The sequence below is a fragment of the Phodopus roborovskii genome, unplaced genomic scaffold (assembly GCF_943737965.1).
Source record: "Phodopus roborovskii unplaced genomic scaffold, PHOROB, whole genome shotgun sequence".
Taxonomy (NCBI): Eukaryota; Metazoa; Chordata; class Mammalia; order Rodentia; family Cricetidae; genus Phodopus; species Phodopus roborovskii.
The window spans coordinates 333,600-359,925 of record NW_026126637.1 but is presented as its reverse complement, the minus strand read 5'-3'; the positions used below and the strand labels follow the sequence as shown (position 1 = coordinate 359,925).

At 38.5% G+C, this 26,326-nt stretch overlaps 1 protein-coding gene across 4 annotated transcripts; it reads right to left on the bottom strand.

Annotated features, from left to right (window-relative positions):
• Nucleotides 1–21: 21 nt before the first annotated feature.
• Nucleotides 22–20,408, bottom strand: LOC127239118 (zinc finger protein 54-like). 4 transcript variants are annotated; one of them, XM_051207910.1, is made up of 5 exons: nt 20,233–20,408; nt 18,170–18,257; nt 11,918–12,009; nt 3,799–3,925; nt 22–1,840 (listed from the first exon to the last, which is right to left on the bottom strand). In XM_051207910.1, exons 2-5 carry the CDS (start codon nt 18,198–18,200, stop codon nt 414–416), a joined length of 1,677 nt encoding a protein of 558 aa, XP_051063867.1. In that variant the 5' UTR covers nt 18,201–18,257; nt 20,233–20,408; the 3' UTR covers nt 22–413. The 4 variants fall into 4 exon arrangements, with proteins under 4 accessions (XP_051063867.1, XP_051063869.1, XP_051063868.1 ...); XM_051207912.1 differs by having other exon boundaries at nt 11,918–12,004; XM_051207911.1 differs by lacking the exons at nt 18,170–18,257; nt 20,233–20,408 and adding an exon at nt 13,951–14,043.
• Between the last annotated feature and the right edge of the window lie 5,918 nt (nt 20,409–26,326).

Sequence of the window (26,326 nt, the reverse complement as noted above, 5' to 3'; positions counted from 1 at the left end):
ATTATTATGAATCATTACATATTGAACTCAATAAATGTTTTTATTACAGTTTTTTCAAGGGACTGGGGATATGGCTTAGTGGTTAAGAGCAATATCTACTCTTCCAAAGGACCTGGGTTCAATTCCAAATATGCATACTAGTTCATAATTTTCTGTTAATCCAGCTTTAAGGGAATCTGATGAGTATTTCTGGCCTCTTCAGTGCAAAGAATTAATCACACACAGTGCAATCATAAATACACATACACACACACACACACACACACACACACACACACACACACAGCAAAACTTTTCCCAGTTACTTTTGTAGATGCTATTTTCATCTTTTCCTGTGAAATTTAAGATTTAAGGCATTCATAAATTTCTTATCTTTGTTTCTATGATTTCTAAGCAGAAAACTGTAGATAAAGCTATATTGTATTATTTGCAATGGTATTTTTCACACCACTGTGAATTTTCTGATGTCTTCTAAGATTAAATATCCGGATAAAGGACATGTCACATTCTTTGCATTTGTATGGTCTTTCTCCAGTATGAACTTTCTGATGTGTCCTAAGATATGAATTAAGGATAAAGGATTTGTCACATTCCATACATTTGTAAGGTTTCTCTCCAGTATGAATTTTCTGATGTTGTCTAAGAGTTGAGCACTCAGGAAAAGATTTGTCACATTCTTTACATCTGTAAATTTTCTCTCCAGTATGAACTCTTTGATGTGTTCTAAGATGTGTTTCCTGAGTGAAAGATTTGTCACATTCCCTACCTTTGTAAAGTTTCTCTCTAGTATGAATTTTCTGATGGCGTTTAAGTGCTGACAACTGATGAAATGATTTTCCACATTCTCTGCATCTGTAAGGTCTCTCTCCAGTATGAATTCTCTGATGTATTCTAAGATACGAGTCAAGGCTAAAGGATTTGTCACATTCTCCACATTTGTAAAGTTTCTCTCCAGTATGAATTTTCTGATGATTTCTAAGATTTGAGGACATATTAAAGGATTTGTCACATACCTCACATTTGTAAGGCTTCTCTCCAGTATGGATTCTGTAATGTCTTTTGAGATGTGATACTTCAAGAAAGGACTTATCACAGTCTTTGCATTTGTACAATTCCTCTAGAGAATGAGTTTTCTGGTGTCTTCTAAATGATGAATAGTGGGTAAAGGATCTGTCACAGTCCTTGCATTTGTATGGCTTCTCTCCAGTATGGAGTCTTTGATGTGTTTTAAGACTTGAATACTGAGTAAAGGATTTGTCACAAACATTGCACTTGTAGGGTTTCTCTCCAGTATGAATTCTTTGATGCTTTGTAAGAGTTGACTTCACAGTAAAGCATTTGTCACAGTCCTTACATTTGTAAGGCTTCTCTCCAGTATGAATTCTCTGATGTTCAGTGAGACTTGAGGCAGTACTGAAGTATTTCCCACATTTTTCACACTGGTGTGCTTTCTCTCCAATGTGGACTGGTTGCTGCACAAGACTGTATGAAGACACAGAATAGTCATCATATTCTCCCTGCCTGTGATCTTTCTTTGCAGTGTAGAGTCTCTGATCTTGAGTAATGCTGGAGCACAAATTTGAAATTTTCTCATCGTCTTTAGATCTGCAAGGTTCTTCACCAGTGTGCATGCTTTCATGTCTATCTGGGTTTGATGAGTCAACAGATGCATCCCTGTGATTACTGCATCTGTAGTTATTAGAGTTTTCTGTAGTTTCAATTGTTCTATAAAGTACACACGTGGAGGGGTCATGAAGCACTTTGCCAAGCTCATTACATTGACAACACTCCCTTTCGGCCTTCACATGGTGATGGACAGGATCATATTTGCAATAGTTCTCTGAAAATGAGTACAGTTCAGATTAATAGGGCTTTTTCCAAGAGTAAACATTTGGTATATGATTGTTGTTAGTATTCAGGCATCTGTACTGGCCTGCCCTTGGGGTTCTGACAGGATTTGCCTTCTGCTGCGAGCACTAAGAGACCCACCTGTGCATATTCATTATGTTCCCTTTTAAAAGGGCCCTGCCCACCTCCCATCCTTCTCTATTTCTTTTTCCCTCTGTGTTCTGCTCTTTCTGTCCCTCTCCCTCTTTTTCCTCTTTCCTATCCCCTGTTGCTCCTGTCTCCAGAGACTGGTTTCCCCTCTCCCCTTTTTATAATCCCTTTCCCTAGTAAAAAAACATCTCTGCTTGAACCCAGTCTCATGGCATCTTTGTTTGGCATGTTCCTTTTCATAAATTATAACAACTGTCCCCCTAAGTTCTCTCAAGATAAGCTAGCCAGCACCTGTTTAGAAAATAGCTTCCAGCAGTCACTTTTTTCATCACTCTAATTTATGAATTCTCACAAAACAGAGTGATAGCCTTCAAGGAAGTTGAAGCAGATAACTGAGGAATTAGTAACTAGCTTTGGAATCGAGCTTGCTGACTGCTTATATTTAGAATATATGTCTATTTTTAAATATTTTTTTTTCTCAGAAATTGATGAAGCAGAGATTAATCCAATCCCAGGTTTACAGTGTTTGCTTACTTAAGTACAGCAATGAAGACTATAGTTCAGAATACCCAATTCCTTTTAAGATTAAAGGCTTATTGAAAAGCATCAAAGGTTTTATTTATTTGTTTATTTATTTTCCTAAAAAGCACATTAGATTCTTCAAAAGTAATGGTTGCAAAGCCAGTATTCTGCCAGACAACAGAGGTTCCAGATCAGCATTTCTCAACCTGTGGATCATGACTGTCTGAAAATACATTATTTTCGATGGTCTTAGGAACGAAGGCATCACTTAGTAGCAATGTTAGTCAAGAATTAGCAACAAAAACAATTTTATAATTGGGATTCAACAAAACATTGGGAACTCTACTAAAGGGCTATAATGTTACCAACGTTGACAACCACTGCTCTAGACCATTTAAAGCAGGGCTGTCATGAAAAGCCAGTGCTTATTTCTATTCACCATTGGCATCCATGCAAGGAAAGCAGTTACAGAATAATCCCACCTCAATGACTTTAGAATTTTGTAAAATTATTCCAATCTGTTATCAGTATAGTCAAATAAAACTGCATTTTGTACTAATATCAAGTCACCATAATTTAAGTGCAATAAAACACATCTTCTAACAATTATAACAAGAAGGATGCATCCCTGAGCCAGGACACTAAGTTCAGTTATTAGGAACCCTTTCAAGTGGGACTGAATATTGCAAAACGCATTCTCAGCTCTTGCTTACTCTTTCACTTGAAGCCATGGCTGCTGTTCTTCTCATTCCCCAGCCCATCCTAGTGATGGCTACTCTCTCCTCTCCACATTCCAGGGGAATCTCATTTGCTCCACACAGCTGCCCCTGCCTACTTTGCACACAATAATCCATGTGTTCTATGATGTAGCCCCTAACCCATACTAGAACTTTTAGAAAGAATACAGATGTCTAAAATACTGTGCTCAGTACATGAAGAGAACACAATGTAGAAGAATGGTTTCCTGTCAGAATCTTCAGCATATTTAGGGAGAATTTTCAGTTTGACAACTAAAAGAATGTCAAGTGCAAAGACACACATGGAGCTATAAGATATGAATGGGAATATTATATGTTACTGGGTTTCTGAATGCATCATGTAACCTGGACGATAGAAAAAAAAAAAAAAAAAAAACAACAGATAAAGATATTTTCTACTAGCAAGCACTCCCTAGTCTCCTGTTGTTTCCAAGACAGCCTAACAGAGAATTCACAACCTACAAAGTCAGTACACAGGGTAAAGCCAGAGTTAGGAATTCTCCAAACAAAATGTTCTTACCTACATAGATCAGGTTCTTGTAATTCTCCAACATCACATCAATGTACAAAGCCCTCTGAGCAGAGTTCAGGCTTTCCCACTCCTCCCGGGAGAAGTCCACTGCTACATCCCAGAGTGTCAACAGACCCTGAAACACAAAGTACAGTTTGTGTTTCTACTGTACAGAGTGCTTTCCTGACTATAAGGAGACTTAAGGAAATTAGGGAACGAGATGAGTGAAGACAAATTACTCAAAAAGATGATTTTTAATGGTCACATTCACATCCTATAATGGGTTTTCTAACTTTGTGAAACCAGGATGACACAACAGTCTCACAAGCAATATGCATGAAACAACACACATTTAAGGTCTGGACACTGTTGTGGGAATTGGATCCGACAGCCATTTGATTGTATTGGGGCAGCTTAGCCATATGGTCTTTTCTTGGGGTATGTGACTGGGTAATAACTGAAGGTGAGGATCACACACTCTCTTAAGACAGTGTGGGAGCTGGTAGAGATATGGCTTGGAGCTCCCCTTCACCCTTTGTTAAGGAGGTTACAGTACATCTTCAGAGATCTGGGTCCCTGAGGGATTGGCAGAACAGCTGGTGATGCAACCCAGATTCCTCCTCCTGTCTTGCAATCATTGTGCAGATTTGATATTAATAAAAGGTAAAACAATCTCCAGGATCCCTGAAGTATCTGGTGCTCACAATGACTGCATCATAGTAATGCCACTAAGCTGATAAACACCACTCAGAGATTGGATTTGCACTACAAAGTGCTCAGGACAATTCCAAGATGGCTGGCTAGTTGAGATGGTCCACCCTCTTATATCACTCTAGCCATAACTTCAGATAAGCTTTACCCATTACTCAGAGACTGGCTACAAATATTCCAACTGGTCCTCATAAGACTTAAATCGTGTTTTAGTTTTGCAGGGTCCCATAGAGATACTGTTACTTCCTCCCCTCTAGATATCAGTAAGTAATTCTAAGAACACAATACCCCCTTTCCTTAATAAGCGGGGTGGATGGTTTTGGTTTTTCTCAGGTTGGTAATAAGGTGTTAAAGGATTGGGGACAGAAAAATAAGAGATCAGTCAGTGATCTCACTTGGAATAAAAATGAGGAAGATAAACATGATAGGATAATAATGATCTACTTATAAACTAACAAACCAACTATCAGTTTTAAATAATTTACATTGGTATGGATTCTTGTATATCAGTTATTTTTGTTATACTGTATATATGTTTCTATTAGTTTAAGATAATTTTATATATTAGTACAAATCCAAAATTCTGTCTCATATATATATATATATATATATATATATATATATATATATCCATCCCCAGTTCTGCTTAAAATACTTTTGTATATCTACATAAATGTTGACATTACGTTTGTCATACTGTATGTTTCTGCTCCTGTTTAGGACATTTTTGCAAATTAAGGTTATTTTTGTCATATTGCATTATATTTATACCTCTGGTTAAGGTATTTTTATATACTGTCACAATTTCGAGGTTATTGTTCTGATACTGTACATTTATTTCTATTTTTTGCATAAGGTATTACTTCTACAGCTTGTTTATTTTTGTATTGTGAAGCCCTAGTCCTTAAGCTATATAGGTTAATAAGAATTAAGGGTTAATAGTCACCATGTTTGTCAAACTTATAATCACGCTAGTTAGGTCTTCTAGATGCAGAGAGATATACTTCAGATAATCTGCAAACACTTCAGAGACCTATAGACCTATGGCATTTAATGTTTTAACAACTTAGAATTCTTTTGACATGAGACAAGTGCTTCTAGCAGCACTGACCTACTCCCAAGAAGGTAGGGGTGTGTGTGTGTGTGTTTCCTTGGCAAAACTGACCTATTAGGCAAAAAATTGCCCTTGCCTCAATTGCTAACAGTATGCTGTCTAATCTGTACAAGCAGGACACAAGGAAAAGCGATTGCCAAACTTTGCTGAGACAGGGTATGACAGCCCTTCAAAATTCTCTGCTTCTGAAAATGGTCTATCAGATATTCTAGGCCTGTACGCCAAAGTTGGATGCCCCATTGTTACAGAGGAACCTTGGTTAACTGTCCCAGCAGCCAGCTATTTCTGCGATTTCTCCTAATTTTTGCAAGTCCCTTGCTTTCACTTCCTGCTTACTAAGGTAATATTATTTTCCCTCTCAGGTCTTTGATGGGGTTGAAGACTAGATAGTTACAGTTATAATCCTCATAAACCCTAGGTAAAGACATATTAGGTACAAATTTAGATTCTTTAGAAAAGGACTATTGCAGTGATCTCTATAAAATGTCTTTCACCTAGTCTGAACATCCACAATATAGTTCTTACTTGATAACTTATTGTATAGTTTTACTTTATATTGTTTTTAGTATATTAGGATTAGAATCTTTTTATTTTAGACTAAAAAGTAGGAAATGTGAAAATTTGATCCGACCGTTAATTGTATTGTGGTAGCTTGGCCCTATGGGCATGGTATTCTTTGGGTTATATGACTGGATAAGAACTGAAGGCAAGGGTCCTAGTTCTCTCTTGGATGGTGTGGGAGCTGGCAGAGCGACAGCTTGGGGTTTCCCCTTTGCCCTTTGTAACAAGGTTACCATACAGTGGTAGTGAGCTGGTTCCCCAGAGGGATCAGTGGAACAGCTGGTGATATGTCCCAGATTCTGCCTGTCTTGTAATCATTGTACACAGATTTGATATTAATAAAAGGTAAAACAATCCAGGATTTCTGCAATAGGACATGGTTATTCATCTGTTATGGATGTTGTGTTATGTTGCACAGGATCACAGAAGCCATGTCTCAGAAGAAAAATTTGTGAGGAGGAAACAGGCTTTTAAATATTGTGCCTAAAGTACATGCTAAACTACTTACAATGAATCATCCTAACTGTTCTAGGGTCTTATGTGATTCCACTATAACATGCTTAGTTCATATGTTTAGATTCTAAGTCCAATGCCACACCAATTAAAGAGCAAAGGGGTAGATAGGGAAGGCAAAATCATAGTTTGTTTGTCCCCCCCCACACACACATACACAGTAAAAAGGAACATAACGCTGTATACTGTAAATTTTAACTTTAATATAAAAGTCAAGTAGTATATGAAATTTTATGAGAATATTGGGCTACTACCACGCAGATACAAATATCAGCATCAGCCACATTTGATATAATTTAAAATTTTCTAGAAATATGCAGAAGCTGACAGATGAATAATTTTTAGAAGTTTTGAAGATCTCACTGGTAATGCTATAGAAAAATGATGGAAGTCTAAAGCCACATTAATGTTTAAGTTAGAGCTCAGCATGCACACATAAGTGTAGTATACTGTGGATGCATTCAGAAGTAAAAAAGACTTCCTGTCAGGAAATGATTATTAAATTCAGAGAACTGTAGCAACTTTTCAGTGCTTTGCAAATGCTCACATAATGGCTCAAGAGAAAATTTGTACTACCGTGTTTGAATTTTGTAGTTGTCAATGAGTTACTTTTAGTACTTATGCTGTATTGTCTAACAGCATTTGGGTTAGTTGTGTTTATGAATGTCTTAGCATTCCTGTTGCTGTGATGGAACACCATGACCAAAAAGCAAGTTCAGGAGGAATGGGTTTACTTGGCTTATACATCAGCATTGCTCTTCATCACTGAAGCAAGTCAGGGCAGGATTCTGGAGAGAGGAGGTGATGTAGAGGTCATGGAGGGGAATTGCTTACTGGCTTGCTTCTACTGGCCTGCTCAGCCCATCTTCTTATAGAACTCAGCATCACAAGCCCAGGGATGGCACCACCCACCATGGGCTGGGTCCTCCCCGACTGATAACCAAATGAGAAAATGCCTTAAATTCAAATACATTAAAATTTCAGTTCCTTTAAAATAGGCAAAGCTATAAAAATCCAATGTCTTTTACTATTCAAGTCTCTCAACTGTGGGCTCCAGTAAAGTACTTTCTTATTTCAAGAGGGAAAAATTAGGGGACAGTCAATCAAAGCAAAATGAAATTCCAACTGTCCAATATCTGGGATCCAGTCATGAGCGTCTGGAGTCCTCAAATGACTTGTTTACTTCTCTAGCTCTGCCCTCTGAAACACACTCAGCCTCTTCTAGGTACCCACCAATTCCACTCAACTGCTGTTACTAAACTCAGTGGTCTTCCCATGATAATGACATCTCCAAAGTGCTGTGGACTGGGCTGCACATTCACCAATGGCCCCCCATAAGCTCTCTTCATGGTACCAAGCCTCAGCTTCTTTGCGTGACCCCTTCAGTCCTGGGCCTTCAACAGCCACTGAGGGTGCACCTTCACCAACTGCCTTTCCTGCATTTTTAGTGCCAAGCCTCAGCTGCTCTCCATAACCCCCTCATGCCTTCAGAACCAGTATCACCTGCATGATGCTTGCACATTACCAAGTTCGGTTGTCAGCATGAGGTATAACCTTGGCTGCCTCTGGAACACAGTTTCTCTGTGCTTCCCAGAAGATTTCACCTCGATGCTGCTGCTCTCTTCTCAACCACCACTAATTTCTTAGCTCTAGCCAATCAGCACCAAGTATCCTAATAAAAGCAAAAATTTGCTTTAGTGGTTCTGGCACCTTGTTAATCACAGCAGATTCTTCAGCCCCAGCTAACCAGAACCAGAGGACCATAATTTAAAATAACAAAAGACTCTGATAGATTTTTAAACTTCCCTCTGAAATTCCACAAGTATTCTTATCTTCCAAGCTCCTACAGAATATCCCACAGACCTATTAACACTCAATGACTCTTCTAGCTCAAAGTTCCAAAGTTCTACAATCCTTCCCAAAACATGGTCAGGTCTGTCACAGCAATATCCCAGTATGCTGGTACCGATTTGTCTTACTTAGGGTTCCTGTTGCAGTGAAGAAACACCAAGACCAAAAAAAAAAAAAAAAGCAAGTTGAAGAGGAAAGGGTTTGGCTGACGCAAGTCAGGACAGAAACTCCAGCACAGCAGGATCCCAGAGGCAAGGACTGATACAGAGGCCATGGAGGGGGCACTGCTCACTGGTTTGCTTCTCCTGGCCCTCTCAGCCCACCTTCTTATAAAACCCAGGATCACAAGCCCAGGGATGGCACCATCCACCATGTGCTGGGACCTCCCCCATTGATCACTAAATGAGAAAATGCCTTACAGCTGGATCTCAAGGAGACATCAGTTGAGGCTCCTTCCTCTCTGATGACTCTAGCTTGTGTCAAGTTGATACACAAAACCAGCCAGTACAGTGATTCTTCTTTTATTTCTCTGAAAATACAAAGATTTCGTGACATACTGTCTGGGCCATGAGTCAGGGATAGAAATGCAAACCTGAGGGTCAGAGCCCATCCCCCAAATCTCTACTTTAAAGCACTGCAGCTTCAGGGTGGGGGAGTAGAGACACAACTATCACAGGAACAGACTAGAGCAAGGCAATTGTGAGGAATGCTTTCTGCATCTAATGTAATGGCTTCTGCACATCAATCAGTCAACACCCCAAGACATTTTTATTTTTATTTTTTTATTTTTTTGCTGATGCATTCCACATAATGAGTCTCAGCCAGAAAGAAAAGACTGCAAAATGGGATCCTCGTTGTAGAAGGGAAGGGAAGAAAAAACACAACAAACAAAAAACGGATCTCTCCTGTTCAGGAAGTTACCACTAAAGCATCCTAACCAGGTGAGTGATGTGAACAGCAATTCCTCTCAGACAAACAGATATGAGGTATCAACAAACAAAAGGACGCATCATCATTGTTTTGATATTAAACACCAAAAAGAAAAATACAAGTAGGCTAGTATACACACACAAGAGCAACAATTTCACACATACACCTGTAGTGTTCAGCACTCTATACTGTGCTTAAATCTTTAGTATTACTAAGAACCAAGTATTAGTAACTATGTCTCTTTCAATTCCACTTATTTCTAAGATGTAATTCCAACTAGTCCACGTGTTTCAATATGTATTTTTATAACCATGATTCAAGGAAATGGGACAGATTCCACAGAGCCTACACGACACATGAGCCCCGACTCAGCAATATATAAAAGTCCATCCTCCACATCAATTGGGCACCAACCTTTTTTGGTCATGTGTCAAAGTAGAAATATTTTCAAAATTACATGTCATTGTTATATGTGGGATACCAATCCCCCAAAAAACTGGGGAGAGCAGAATAGAGATAAGTACAATAGAAGATGTGGAATTATGGAATTGTTTATCTGTACTCACACAGACAATGTGGCATGGGAAAAAACACAGACAGGAGGATAACAGAATAAGATAGAGAATCCAGAAAAAAAAAAAAAAACATTAATCCATATTTGGCAAAAGAGGAAAAAAATGCATTAGAAAAATATAGTCATTTCAGCAAATGGTGCTGGCAAACGGAGAATTAATCTTTCACATTGTAAAAAAAAAAAAAATCAAACCAAAATGGAACAAAAACCTTATTTAAAACCATACACACAGAAACCTAGAAAACATAGAAAATATCCATGAGGATATTGGAATGAGCAACAACTTCTGGATTAAAAAGAACACCAACAACACAGGAACTAAACCCATGTATCAACAGATGGAACTACAAATAAAGAGTTTGTCAGTAGACATCCCACAAACAGACTGGGAATCAGTACCAGAGACACTTTGATTAGGGGCTCATTTGTAGAATTTACCAAGAATTACAGATACTAAATAACATGGAAAGAAAACAAACTGAATAGACACTTTTCAAAGACAGAAACACAAATGACCCCAGGATTACTAAACTGCCAGGAGAGAAATGCAAACAATAACTACTTTGAAGTACTGCTTCACTCCAGGCAGAATGGCTGTTACCAACTAAACTCACAACAAATATTAGAGAGGATGAGGAGAGAAAGTGAAAACCAAGCTCAAACCCAATGAGAGAATGAATATCAGATGGTAAAGCCTTAAGAGTTTATTTTCTGACATTCTCTGACACTTCTACTCTGGAAAGAAAGGCACTCCATCCACAGGAACCATCCATCTTTTACATAAATTTTGTTTCTTGGCAAGCAAGAGCAAGGAAGCAGATTACAAAGGCCAAGGAAAAGCAGTTTTCTTGAGCTACACTACAAAACTGTTAAAAATATTGAAGTAACAGACATGGTTCCAGCCATGACTCAGCTTGAGCAACTTCATGTTATCTTCTTCCTGTGTGAGCCAGTCTGAAAGACTTTAGATTGTACCTCTTTTCTATGATAGCATCTTCTTTACAATATACTAACACGAGTAAAGAACAATTCAATCCTTGGGTTGATTTCCTCTCTTTTAGAAAAGACGTATTTCTCCTAGGTCCTATCAAAAGGAAGTCTTATTCATTGTTGGTGTGGATGAGAGGGTCGTGTAAATTAACACACTCAAATGCAATCAGTTTGAAGAGTACTAACAAATTGAAGACAGAACTACATAAGTCCCAGGTCTCTCACTCCTGGGCATACACTCAGGGAACTAGACACCATACCATGGAGATATTTACATCCATTGGTCAATGCTGCTGTATGCACAATAACAACAAATTATAATCAACCTAATTGTCTATCCGAAGATAAACTGACAATGGAAATGGCATACATACAAAAGAGAATGCTATTCAGCTGAGGAGAAAAGTATATTAAAATTTGCAGGAGAATGGATGGATTCATAATGTGTAAGTGAGATTACATAATATCAGAAACCATGTTTTCCCTCATGCAGAGTCTAATCACTAGTACTTGTTGGGCACAGCAGAACAAGAAAGGTTAAATATCAGTACTGATGTAAGATTGAAGACATGTTATCAAAATCAGTTATGAAAAGATATAAAGCTAAGTACTTTTCTAGTTCTAATTATGTCACAGGGTTTTGGTTTTTGATGTTAGATAAATAGATGAAACTATATTGGATATTGAAACTATAAAATCCCATGTGAGGCTCCAAACGCATTGAGTTGTACAGTCTTTGGTTCTGGTAAATTTCAGTGTGTGATTGTTTATTTGCAATATTTTTCATTTAAAGCTTAAAAAAAATCAGAAGCAGAAAATCAGAGGCTTCCAGTGTCTCAACTATAAAATCTCTACCAAAAAATAAAGGGAACAGGATCACTGACCTGTGAGAGATGAATTGGAAAATCAGCCATTTCTTTCTGTTTCTCTTCTTTGAGTTTCTCTTTCAGGAACAAGGAATAGATGGCTTGCTTCTCTTTCACATTAAGGAGTCAAAAAGCAAAAGCAAAAATTAGTAATGAAAGCTGCTAGAGAACAATATCAAACCACATGAAAAGACTTAAGCAACAGAATATGACCAGGTGTCCAGACAATGATCTCAAATCTTGAAGAGAAAACCACCATCATCAATACTGTTGCACAAAATAATTCTATCTCAGAATTGATGTAGACATAAGTGTATTTTAAGACAGTCACAATTTAATACAGTTTATTTCCCTAAAGCAGCATTGCATATGATAAATTAGGCAAAATATAAACAGGAGAATTAGAGGAACTTTCCATGACAACATTATAAATAATAACTTTCATGTTTAGACTAGATTAATTTGGGAGAACTGGGAAGTAATCATCCATGGGCAAGAAGCAAAACACAAATTCTCAGAGAGAAGGAAGAATGCTATGAATATTTCAACTAGCAACAACACAAAAACAAAACGATACAGATTGAAAATCCTAAAAACAAGCAAACTGAAAAAACCTAGCCACTTTGGAAATCAACATGAAAAATTCTGAAAAAGTTAAAGAAATCTAGCACATGACCTGGCTATACCATTCCTTGTTCTATTCTCAAAGGACTTGACATCCTACTCTACAGGTAATTGCTCACCCTTGTTCACAGCTGCTCTACTCAAAATGGCTACACAAGGGAAACAACCTACATGTCCTTCCACTGAAAATTGGATAATGAAAATGCAATACATATAACCTATAGAATATTGTTCAGGGATAAAGAGGACTGAAATCACAAGCTTTGAAGGTAAAATGAAGGCTCTGAAAAGATCATATTGAATGGAGTAATCCAAACTAAGAAAGACAGACATTGCACAATTTCTCTCATAGGAAGTTCTTAGCTCTAAATCTTCAGATGTGAGTACACAACCTGGAGTGACTACAATTACAAGAAAAATAAAAATAGCACTGTGGAGTAACAAAGAGGGGAATCACATGGAACAATGATCTAAAGGGGGGAAATAGAAAATCAGGGGGAAGGATTTAATTATGGAGATGGGGCAGATATAAACACAGAAGGAGGGTAAAATAACAATAAGATTTCTGAGAAAGTCATATGGCATAATAGTATTGCCCATCTACCAAAAAAATGCCTATAATACAAATAACTCTATGCATGCATATACATTCATCGTGTAAATAAGATCTTTCCATCTGGTCAGGTGGTGGTGGCACATGCCTTTAATCCCAGCACTCAGGAGGCAGAGACAGGTGGATGGATCTCTGTGAGTTCTAGTTCAGTCTGGTCTACAGACCCAGCTCCAGACAGCTCCAAAGCTACTGAAAAACTTTGTCTCAAACAAACAAACTAAACAAACAAACTAAAAACTTCCCATCTGAGCTGATAATGCTCCCACAAGACATTTTCTAACAAAATCACCCACACAAGGCATGAGAAGCCGCTTTTGAAGTTCTTGGTCACAGCTGTGGAAGATACTCCACAAACATTAATAGGCTATTGTTGTCCATGGTTGTCTCCCAGAGGTAGAAGGTGATTCCCTACTGTTGAAGAAGCCAGGCACTTAAGACACAGACCCAGAGCATGAGAGATGAAACTGACCTTAAAGCCTCCTCCCAGAAGGCAACATGCAACCTTCCAAAGGAGGGAATCATCCAACAGTCCTACCAGCTCTGACTCTTAAGAACTACAACAATGGTCTACACTGCAAGATAGCCCTGGGGTTACAAGAGTGGCACACATACCTTGGCGGTTCTAATTGGACTTAAGACTCTCTCAACAAGAGGGAAAACATGCCTGGTACTGGAAACCTAGCTAGTTTCCCCAGGGCCAGTGAAGGCATGGCTGCTGGAGGAGAACCTACAACCACTACTTTACTAAATAGGCACAATCCCCAACTTTTTGCTAAATATTTTCCTTGTTCCCACAGACAAATGTAGTTCTCACCTCTCATCTATGAAAGTTCCTTATGCAACACATGGAGATCACTGCAGAAAAGCACATTCAATCAAAATGCAAGGTTGTGATGCTCAGTTCCCATTGACACATAAACAATACAACTCCTTCACCTCAGGCTCAGGGATCATTGAGAAAGAAGGGAGGGAAGATTGTAAGAGCCAGAAGAACAGGATGTTTGCTGTGAGACTGTGTCCCCTATAAATGTCAGAGAAGCTACATGTATGAAATCTTACAAACATGGCTGCCTAAAAATGAGCTGAACAAGGACAACAGCAAGAGACACGCTAGCATGGGAGGGAGAAAGCTCACCAGGCCTCAACCCTAGTCAAACACTACGGAATTCTGAGAGTTGGAGAAATAGTCTTTCCCAGAGATAAGTGCACCATATGGCTATCCAATATCAAATGTTCATCTCTTAAAACATACAGATTGAGTAGGCTGTATTTTTATGTTTAAGAATACACAAAAACATATAATAAATAACAAAGAAAGAGTCATTAAGAAATACTAAATGTCTATGTAAAGGCAAGATTTTGGAATATCTAGATTTAAAAAAAATTATAATATTTCTATTATTCATATTCACATAATTAAACTTAATAGGGGGCTAGAGAGATGGCTCAATGGTTATGAGAGCCCGTTGTTCTTTCAGAGACCCAGTTCTATTCCCAGACCCCACACAGTGGCTCCCATCTGTCCATAACTACAACTTCAGGATGCACATGATATAAAGTCAAACAGGCAAGCAAAAATACTTTATACATAAAATATATAAATCTAAATAAAAATGAACAGTAAATAATTAGTAAAGCGAGAGAAAATAAATAAATAAAATCTCCTTGAATCAACTTATAAAACAAATGAAAGGTCCCGATTTGAAAACTTTGATTTGCTGAAGGGACTGAAGGAGATGCTAACTAGAACATAGGAAGATGATTTACAAAGATGGAAGGGGACAGAATATTCAAATTTTCACTATTTATGGAAGTGGTTTATTTGATCACTTCAAACTTCATGACATTTAAACTTCCCACAATATACTTCAGAAAGATAATAAAGAGAAGCATAGAATTTGTATTGATGGACAAATTCTGAGGATGTTACAATGCTGGTGCTATCCCAGTGTGATTCTAGTTGACACTGTAGATCCACACAACCAACAGCATCATGGGAGTGGATAAGACAAACAGTTCAATATAACAGAGCAGAAGTTCTAGAACCTGTCCAATAGCAATGACCTGTCAATGTCAAAGTACCACAAACACACATGGCAGACTAGACAGCCTCTTCAAACAGTGATATTGGTAAAAGTATCTATCCGCATATAAAAACAGTAACTTGGGTTCAAATATTTCGTACCATACAAGGAATCAAAGATCTTCATGTACCATCTGAAATAGTGAATCCTGCAAAGCAACACAAAGAGGCAACACTTGATACAACGGCAGGAATGGACAATTAGTGCTGTATAAAATTAAATATATCCACGGAAAATGTAATAATTAAAAGCATGAAGAGACAGCCTATACAGCAGATACATTTATTAGCTATCTATTTGTACTACAATGGATAAAAACACTGAATCAAAATTTACAAAAGAAGCAAATGATAATATAATTGGTAAATGAACAACTGGATTGAACATCCCATGCTCAACAGCAGTTGAAATGGCCAATTTATTGTACATATCAAAAAGTTCTATATTGTAGGTTATAAGATAATGTAAATATATAGAGATTCCAATTCTCTACTCACTGTCTATGCTCGAGTTGCTAAACAAATGTTTTTCTAACAAATGAATTTCTTTCACTAATTTCTAGAAAAATAAATTTATAAAATTTCTTAAGCAAATATATATATATATATATATATATGTATATATATATATATATATATATACTACAGCATTTGAAAATAAGGGCTGGCTGATATTAAAATATATATTTTCTACCAAAAATTTATTTCATATCTAAAGACCTTAAGATCCAAGATATTGGAAGGAAATTTTTTAATGTCATAAGTATGGACAGCAGTATGGAAGACTGATGGTAATACATAAAATAGTGACAGAAAAATCAAAAGCTGAAGACAATGAGTAGATACATGTTACCAACCCAGGCTGCCTGGTTAAGAACCTGAAGACCTTGGAGGAGATCTACCTGTCCTCTCTGCCCATTAAGGAATCTGATATTATTGACTTTTTCCTGGGAGCATCCCTAAATAATGAGGTTTAAAGATCAAGCCAGTATGGAAGCAGACACGGGTTGGGAAGCAGACCAGTTTCAAGGCTTTTGTCACCATAGGGGGACTACAATGGTCATGTTGATCCTGGTGTTAAGTGCTTCATGGAGGTAGCCACTGGTGTCCTAGGACCCGTCATCTTGGCCAAGCTTTCCATTGTCCCTATATGAAGAGGCTACTGGGGGAAGAAGACTGGCAAGCTCCACACTGTCCTGTAAAAAAGTTACATGCCAATGTGGCTCTGTGTTGGTGTCTCTTATCTCTGCCTGGGGAGGCCAGTATTAATGACAGCAACATATCAGCCAGGATTTGCACTGCCACCCTGGGCAACTTTGTCGAGGCCACCTTTAACACCATCTCCAAGGCCTACATTGACCTGATACCTGACCTTTGGAAAGAGACTATGTTCACCAAGTCTCCTTATCAGGAATTCACTGACCATCTTATGAAAATCCATACCAGAGTCTCAGAGGTTCAGGGAAACTAGTTGTAGCCACCACATAAGAATTTTTATACATGAAAAATAAAGTGAATTAAGTCTGTTTTTAAAAAAATACAAAAAGAAAAATGATCCGATAGACAGACAGAAGGTTCTCTGGTCAACATGGGTGCATGTCACAAAAGCTGAAATGAAAGCTGGGTGGTGGTGGCACACACCTTTGATTCCAGAGCTTGGGAGGCAGAGGCAGGCAGATCTCTGAGTTCCTACAAGAGCTAGTTTCAGGACAGGCTCCAAAGCTACACAAACAAACCCTATCTCAAAAAACAAAAGAACAAACAAAATAAGCTAGAATGCAGATATCCACCGCAGACAGAAAACAGGATACAAAAACATGTGAAAACTGGCACATTGCCTCATGTTCTTGTCAAACATGAAAATATAACCTAGAAGGTCTGTCTTCTGTAAGACACCAATAATTCCCATTACAATGCTATTTGCATATTTTACTGAATGTACCAAGGAAGAGTAAAGAGCCGGAAAATAATAAGATGATCAAACTCAGAGGTGATCTCATAGTACATTACAATTACAGGAAAGGAAACCACTTGGGATTATCATGACCACAGACAACAGGAGATAGCCATGAGAAGACAGTGTAGACAAGAGTTAACGGTCTGTAAATATAGTTCATGATTCTTATCAAAACCATTGGCATTATTTTCAGGAATGGAGACATTAACACTAAAAGGTATAGAGAATGTGCTAACATACCAAATGCTTCAAAATTCTGAAAACAATAAGTAAACCTAGAGGTCATAATTTTACTATCTTATAATACAATAAAATCACAGACATCAAAACCAATTAATATGGTATGATGACACGATCAGTGATGTGAATGAATAGGAAAAGCATCACTCACATGCATAGTCCTAAATAAAATTTTATTTGCCTCCTAGTGTCAATTCATCCTTAGAACCTCTTCTCCCACCCCCAACAGGATAACCCTAAGGAACTCTTTCTCAGTTGAAGTCTCCAGAATTATTTCTATTGAAATAGAATATTGGAGATGGAGGTTTCTGTACTGCCCAGTACCAAGACCGTTTATTCCCAAATGAACACAGAGGCTAATATTAATTATAAACTGTTTGGCCAATGGATCAGGCTTCTTATGGCTCTTTCTAAATTTTTAACCCATTTCTATTAAACTGCGTATCTCCACCTAGTCTTGGCTTACCAGTGATGACTAAGCCTCTTGCTTTCTCAGTGGCTACATGGTGTCTCACTCTAGCAACTGTTTCCCTGTCTCTCCTCTTCCCAGAATCCTCCTCTTCTGGTAGCCCCGCCTATACTTCCTACCTGGCTACTGGTCAATCAGCATTTATCATCAACCAGTAAGAGAAACATATATTCACAGCATACAGAAGGACATCCCCCATCAGAATAGGGCAAAACTGATTTCCTGACCCACTTACACATTCACTTTATCCCCTTCCCACAACTTCAACAATCCCTCCACTATACCTGCATCCTTAGCTTCTGTCTCCTTCTCCATCTTCCAGGCCCCCTTGTTCTGCTGCACAGGTGAGCAAGTCTGGGTGATTAGTGAGCCCTGCACACAAGAAAAAGATTGTTCAGGAAGCCCCTGGACTTCTAACACAGTACTGTGCTCAGTAAATGAAGGGAACACTAAACACAGGATTATACAAATGATTCCCCAACTCTCCTGCAGTGGCAGGACACTAAAAACAATTTGAAAACATTTTCAGTTATTGTAACTTGAATCCCAATTCCAATCACACCTCAGTCAAAACTCAGGGTCAGAAATGGAACTAAATGATTGGAATGAGGCTATTATACACTAATGAGGTTCTGAATTAGTCATGGACCAAAACTGATGGAAGTCTTCATTTTCTAAAGGGACATACAGGAAGAAGAGAGAACATTTCACTAAGATTTTCTTTGTTTCTCTGGGGATTCCACTTTACTCTGTGAGACTCATTCACACAAAGTTCACACATCTGCAGAGTAAGTTGTCAAGAAACCCTGAGGAGGAGCAAGGGAGACTGCAAGCAAAGATTCCTCACCCACAGAAACCAGAGTGCTGCAATTCTGTAACGTCCAGTCTCTGCACAGAGCCCTCTGGGCAGGATTCAGGCATTGCCCCTCCTCCTATGAGAAGCCCACAGTCACACCACTAGCTGTCAATGGACTACAAAGTAAAACATTTCCATTTGAATCATCCTGTTGGTTCACACCTTGAATCCTAGAACTTGGGAGACAGGTGGGTGGAACTCTGACTCTTGGTTCTAGTCCAGCCTGGCCTACAAAGTGAATTCTTGGGCAGATAGAGTGATGCAAGAACAGAAAAACAAAACAACAAAAACAAACAAAAAACCCAAACAAACAAAACCCAGTTTGGTTGTATGTCCATGGAAAAGATAGTTCTTATGATCCAGGCAGACAAAAGACAATTACAAATGTTTTTTTTTTTTCCTGGTGTACATGATTATAATTACTCAAATGTCTTTCAGTACTGCCCTATACTATAATGCATTTTCTTTTTTCTTTTTTTTTTTTTTTTTTTTTTTTTTTTTTTTTGTTCTTTTCAAGACAGGGTTTCTTTGTGTAGCCCTTGCTCTGTAAACCAGGTTGGCATTGCAATCAGGAGATCAACTTGCCTCTTCCTTCCTACTGCTGGGATGAAGAGTATGTGCCACTACCACCTGGCTTATAATGTTTTTTTCTAAATGGAAATACTGTGACCTGATAGTCTCAAACAGCATGCTGGACTTTCCAGATTCTAGGTGCAACATTCATAGCTCAGAACAAGGCACGTTTGAGTATTGGTTTGTTTGTTGCTTTTGAGACAGGGTGCCACCACGTAGCTACGAAAGTCCTGGGACTCACTACATACCCGCGGCTGGCTTCAAACTTACTGAGAGCCACCTGCCTCTGCTTCCAGAGCGCTGGTATTCAAGGCCTGTGCCACCGGGCCTGGCAAAGACACTTTTCAGAATGCTGTATTTACATCACAGAGTGCATATATCTCTTAAGAAAAATGAGTGAGGTAAAAACTTACTTTTAAATGTTAATGTTTACAACTATGGACCTCGCAAATATCACACACACACACACACACACACACACACACACACCCCGTAATCAGTCAAAAGTGCAAGCATTCCTTTCATAACAAACATCGAAAAGCTTTCTGGGGATTGCCAGTTCCCCAGGCCCATATGCCACTCTCTTGAACAGGTAAGTGGTTTAGCAGGAAAAATAGCATGATGCGTGTGAATTTCAAGAGCCTTGCCCTATGCACCATAGCAAATAGAAACGCGCTTGCAAATATCAACAGATAAATTCAAATGTTCTGCTAGAGTGTACTTGCAAGAATATTTTGGCAACTAAAGTAGTGAAAAACAAATCAGGATTAGTCCAGTTCACACGACCTAAAATTTACCGACAAGGGAAGAAGACATCCACAGCAATGTCTCTCAGCCGGCTTCCTTAGTGACAGCAGAGAAACTGCTCCCATCCCCGGTCCCCTCCCTCCTGGGTCCCAGCCCCGCAGCTCCTCTCACCTGGGAGGTTCCAGGGCCGCCGGGCTGCGGTTCCCGCCACTGCGCTGCTGACTGTGACTTTTCCAGGCCGCAAGCGTGGAGACTGTGGCTCCGGAGTTTTCAGGTCCCCGCGGCACCCGCCGTGTCCTCCGCACCCAGATCTGCAGCACAGGATTCCACACCGTGCAGGACCCGGAGCAGCGACAGGGGGTGGGTAACGGGCACTGCTGTCTGAGTCTCCTCGGTCCAACTTAACTGGGCTCAGTAAAGCTCCTTCCCAGCTTCCCTCAGGTCACTCCTCTAACCCTTCCCACCCACGCACTTCCCCTACACCTGACCAATGGTAAACACCCTCCCAACCGCTGTTTCCGGCTTAGTGTCCCCGCCCCACCAAGACCCGCCCCTCCCACACAACTGCAGCTGTCAGGCTGCCCTGGACCCGCTCCTATTTCAAAAATACAAATACTGAAGAAGACATCAACACGACAGCAACCTCTGGATTCCACATCACATGCATGGGCAAGCGAATAGACAGTCACAAATATGAACATGTAATCACACACACGCACACACACACACACACACAAGCACACACACAATGAGGGAAAGAAAGAGAGAGGGTCACACAGGAATTTCTTTTCTTTACTACTTCCCTTGGTGTTTAGCCTTATTTCATGCCCAAAGAGACAGAACTATTGGTGACTATGAACTGAAATCTGAAAATATGAACAAAGCAAATCATTTTTCTTTAAGTTGTGTTATATTCATTAATATTTAATATGATGGCAGAAACGATTTTAAAGATAGTATGTATACAACCCTTAACAATCAAAGGGAAAATTGTGATGTACTTAAGGACGTCTAGTGAACCAAATTGAGATTGTCTGCTTGCTTGTCTGGAAAGACTATGGAATCACATGTATTCCCTGGTTTGCCTAGGCCATCTTGTTCCCTTCTGTTCTCATCCCCCTACACCCCCCCCACCACCTCATTGCCTCCTGTAGATATTGTCTAATTTTTCTTTCCAGGGTAATCCTTGTGTCCCTCTTAGGGTCCTCCTTGATAACTAGCTTCTCTGGAGCTGAGGGCTTTAGTCTTGTTGTCCTTTCCTTTACATCTAATATCTACTTATGAGTTAATACATACCATGTTTTGTTGGCATAAGTTTCTGCCCCACATGGTTCCTCAGCCATTTAGTACCAAATAAATACACGGAGGCTTATATTAATTATAAACTGTTTGGCCAATGGCTCAGGCTTCTTACTAGCTAGCTCTCTGTTAATTATTAACCTATTTCTATTAATCTACATATCTCCATGTGATCATAATAATTAGAGAATGCCCAATGACCCATCTTCCCAGTAGTTACATGGTATCTCTACCTCAAAACACACTCTATGTTCCTCTTCCCAGGATTCACCTAGTCTAGTAGATCTGCCTGTCTGGATGCATACTGCCTGTCCATTGGCCAAAACAGCTTTATTCATCAACCAATAAGAGAAACATATATTCAAAGCATACAGAAGAACATCCCCCATTATCTCCTCTTTTCTGTCTCAATAAAAAAGGAGGGCTTTAATTTTAACATAGTAAGATTATATATAACAAAACAATTACCAAGCAATAATTATCGTTAACAATATTTAGTCCACAACGTGGCAAAATTTAAAACAAAATATTCTATCATCTATCCTATCATTGGAAGTCTAAAGTTTTATAAGTAACTTCTCTTGTATCATAAATAAGGAAAACCATAACCATAATGATCTGTCTTCAACCCCCTCCTGGAGGGCATCACCCTACATGTGGAATGGAGCGGGGAGTGGGGGGGTATAGGAGGGTGGTTTGGGTGCATGTGAGGGTGGGAGAGAGGGAAAGAAGGGGGGAGGAAGGGAGGGAGATAGAACTGGGATACATAAAATTTACGTCTCCATTACATTCCAGCTATCAGCGAAGGACTTCCTTTTAGCCTTATATCTTAAAGTGGGAATCTTTTACATTGGCACTCTGGACGAACACCTAAAACCTGCCATGCATGTCACCTTGAATTCAGTTGGAAGAAGCCAGATCAGTTGTTGAAATTCAATAATGGAAGTGAAGCTTACCTCTTTAGAGCTGAGTATGATGAGAGTAGAAGATAGATGTTTTTCTTATGTAATTTGAAATAGAAGATACAAAAATAGCCAAACACTGCAAGGTCCTTTTTGTATTAAATATGATTTTCAATGTTAGATTTCATAAATATTATACTCAAATTCATTACTAGTACTTGTTTTTAGTACTCAGATCCAATATATTGTCAGGCTAAAGAAATTAGTAGTATTTCTGCTCACCAATTGAAACACATTAAAGTAATTTAACACAAAAGTAATTACTTTAAAAGACATAAAACATTGTATCTCACCAAGTATCTCATCATGGTATATTAAATTTTCTGCCCAGCCTCCTGTGTTTGAAATTGTGATTAGTAGATGATTGTGCTCTTTTGAAATGTTTGAGAATACAAAGAATGTACAGGCTTGATGGGGTCATACCTTGAATTTCAAGTCTCATTTTATTTCCAGTATTTTCCATGCATTTTATTCCACCAAAACATGGAATTACAAAAACTGTATTGATTAACTAATGACTCCAAAGACCCTAAAGAATCTTGAAATAAAACTAAGTACACTAAACTAAACCAAACCAAACCAATAAAAATCAACCCCTAAAAACAATCTCTTCTTCTAAAAACTCAATGGCAAGACTCTGTTCCTGAGGATAGGATAAACTTGAACCACCGGACACATAGGAAGCTAGATTGTACTAATCTAGTGTTATCTCTACCATACCTGGCCAGCTTTCCCAATACTAGAAAGAACTGCACTGCCTGCTGCTGTTCATTGCAAAACTCTTCTAAATATGAGTGGAATCAACAGAAATGTCCATGGACTTGTGAATGGATAGAGACCTTGTGGTAGATGAATTACATGAAACACTATTTGTCCCTTAATGAAATAAGAAACAAAACAAAAGAAAATTTAAAAGCATAAAAAAGTACAATTTCCAAAGTCTTGCCTGACGACTACTATTGCTCTCAGCCTGGATCAGAGAACATTCATTTTGCAGAAGTTGATGGTAAATACAGAGATTGATTCTTGGTCAAAGTCCTGAGAATAAATGGCTCATGAGTGATCACCTCTAAATAGGATACATGTTATCTACTCCAAAGCTCTGAGTACCTCACAGAACAGAAAGTGTAAGTAATTTCAGAGCAGTACAATGTGGAAGGAGTAACCATCCAGGTGCAACATGGCCATGACAACCCTGGTACTCAGCAGACATGGATTCCTACAAAGGACTGGACCTTCCAACATTCTATCATAGTCAGAGGAGGTACCCACAAGCCATATAACTAATGGCTATTAATGCTACTAGAGGAAGGGCTGATATTTTCTTCAACAATGTATCCACTGGGGAATTAGGATGATAAAGGGGATCGGAGGGAAAGAACCGAGTAAAAGAATGTAATGGGTGTGAATATAATCAGTATGCATTGAATTTATATGTGAAACTCACAAACTAAAAATCAAAAGAAGAAATACAACATGCCTATGATTTAGAGTCACATAGGCGGAACATGAAGGCAATGCATTTAATCAATAAAACAGGTGCAAGAAGGCAAGGAGCACAGAGTGTTAATTCTATTTTATGTAAAAAGTATAATCTAGGTTATTTGAGAGTAGAACTCCAATTCCCAGCATGTTGGAAGAGCAGGGGACGAGAGGAACACAGAAAGGTATAATTTATGACTACTAACGACTTGTAATTCATATAAGTCAACAACAGGGAGAAAATTACTTACAGATATTGCTGGCTCCCCAGGCTTGAATTGTCATTTGCTCTTAAGTGGAAATGTAGTGAAAATTAGTATTCTTTAGGGAGGTGAGATCATAGAGTTACCAGTCTTTATCTTAGCCTTGCTCTGTAATTCCCATACATACAAATGGACTGTAGTGACTGTGACACAGATGCTATCAAGATGGTATCAGGACTGAGTCAGGTGAGCATTTTCTATTTAATCTTCGCACAGTATATAAGGAAAGCAAGTCTTGAGTTTTCTCTGTTGTGAACAATAAATTTAGGAAGGAACAATTCTTCTACAAAGGTCATGAACAAAGAAATGAATTCTAAGACATGAGGTAGCTGAGTGAGTAAGGAAATTAAATAGCATATGACATTATGCCAACCTTGCTGTGATGCACATTTTACTTGCTTGAAAATGACTTTTTAAAACAGAGAAGCTAAAATTTTCATATTTGAGTGCTGTAAAACCACTATGCTACTCAGATGTTACAACAGCAATGAATAAAAAAAAATTAAGACTGATATTTGCTTGCCTCTTAAATTGTCATAGTGATAATAAAGAGAAAACTTAGGAGGCTAGAGAGAAGGTTCACAGTTAAGAGTATCTCTTGCTCTTGCAGAGAAGCACGGTTCATTCCCAGCACCCACAAGACAATTCACAATGGTGTGTAACTCTTGTTGAAAGAGAACTGCCTTGTCAATCTTCTTTAGTTTGTTGGCATAATCATGGCCAGCTCCAGAGTATTAGCGAGGTAGGCAAAGGGAAGGAGAAGAGGAAGGTAGGTGAAGGAAGACAGAGGGAGGGAAAGGCAGGAAGAAAGTTAAAGGGTGATTGCTGTGAGGAGGGAGAGAAGAGAGGAAGGCAGGGGTAGGAAGATGGTGGGAGAAGGAGCACTGGAAAGGGAGAGGGAGGAATAAGAGAGAGTGGGACATATAGAGTCCAGGCACATCTACCATCATAAGCTAGATTCAGACCTTTTAGTAAATTTCATTTTCTTGTACATGTGTTTGGCATAATGAGAAAATTTACAAAACAGAAAAAACTTTTTAGAATTTTACTCCTAAATATCAAGACCAAGTCCCACCACTCACAGTCATGACTGCTGTTGATAATCTTGATATTTACTTGGGGGTTCAGAAACTGATTAGTTAGCTCATGCTGTTCCATTACAACTCACAAGACAAACACATCCATAGTCTGAAAGTCCCCCACAGATGCATTTCTTAAATTTACCTTATCCTTGGGTGTGTTTCTGATCATTTTCCACCTTTCATTGTGTGTGTTCTCTCTAATCTTGCTGATGGCAATTTGTGTAAACATCCACCACAATTACTCTGTTTTACCTGAATTCCTTAATTTTTATTTATAATAATCAGAGAAAATGTAGGCAGCCAATCACTTAGAAAAGAGAACTCTCTGATATATGAGAATGCACAAATTACATTTTTAAACAGTCCATTTGTGGACCTAATCATCCTTGAAACATTCACAAAAAAGATGAGACACACATATAACAGGAAGGAGCTTATAAGACAGAATAAAATAAATAATAAAATCAATAAAAGTTACAAAAGATGTAAATGCAATAATAATTCATTGTACATGTTGTAAGATCTTTTATAATGCAGTTTTATTGAATTAGTTCTAAATCCATGAAAATGCATTTTTTGATAGTATCTGAGTGTTCTGAAGTAATCTTCAGGTGTATAACTTCCTTTCATGTTTGTTTTAAAGACTTATTTATTATGTATACAGTGTTCTGCCTCCATGTATGCCTACAGACCGGAGAGGGCACCAGATCTCATTGTGGATGGCTGTGAGCCATTATGTGCTTACCAGGAATGAACTCTTGACCTCTGGACGAGCAGCCTGTGCTTTTAACAACCGGGCTATTTCTCTCCAGCCTGGGTGTATAACTTTCAATCCATTAAAGAATCCATATGAATGGAAAGAGGTTTGGAAACATGACAAAGACACACACACACACACACACACACACCAGATAACCATTCATGAAACCTAAATCTTTTACAAAATAGCCTGTGTTAAAGGGGAAAGATATAGTTTTCAGACATAACAGAAAAATTTATTTTGAATTGATTTTACTTTTATGTTGCCTGACTGTTTCATACATCCACATAATGCATATTAGCCATTTTCACACTCTGTTCCCATTTCTCATCTCCCTCCTCTTCCAGTGGAACAAGCAGGTGTCTGTAAACAAATTCCAGCACTGTGTCTTCTTATAGAAGAGACATGAGCAGCCAC

Coding starts and splice junctions, on each gene's coding strand:
- LOC127239118 (XM_051207910.1), bottom strand. CDS start 18,200: ATGGAGAAGGAGACAGAAGCTAAGGATGCAG. Junction 12,010..18,169: donor GACAGAAGCTAAGGATGCAG/GTATAGTGGAGG, acceptor TTAATGTGAAAG/AGAAGCAAGCCATCTATTCC. Junction 3,926..11,917: donor TTCCAATTCATCTCTCACAG/GTCAGTGATCCT, acceptor TTTGTGTTTCAG/GGTCTGTTGACACTCTGGGA.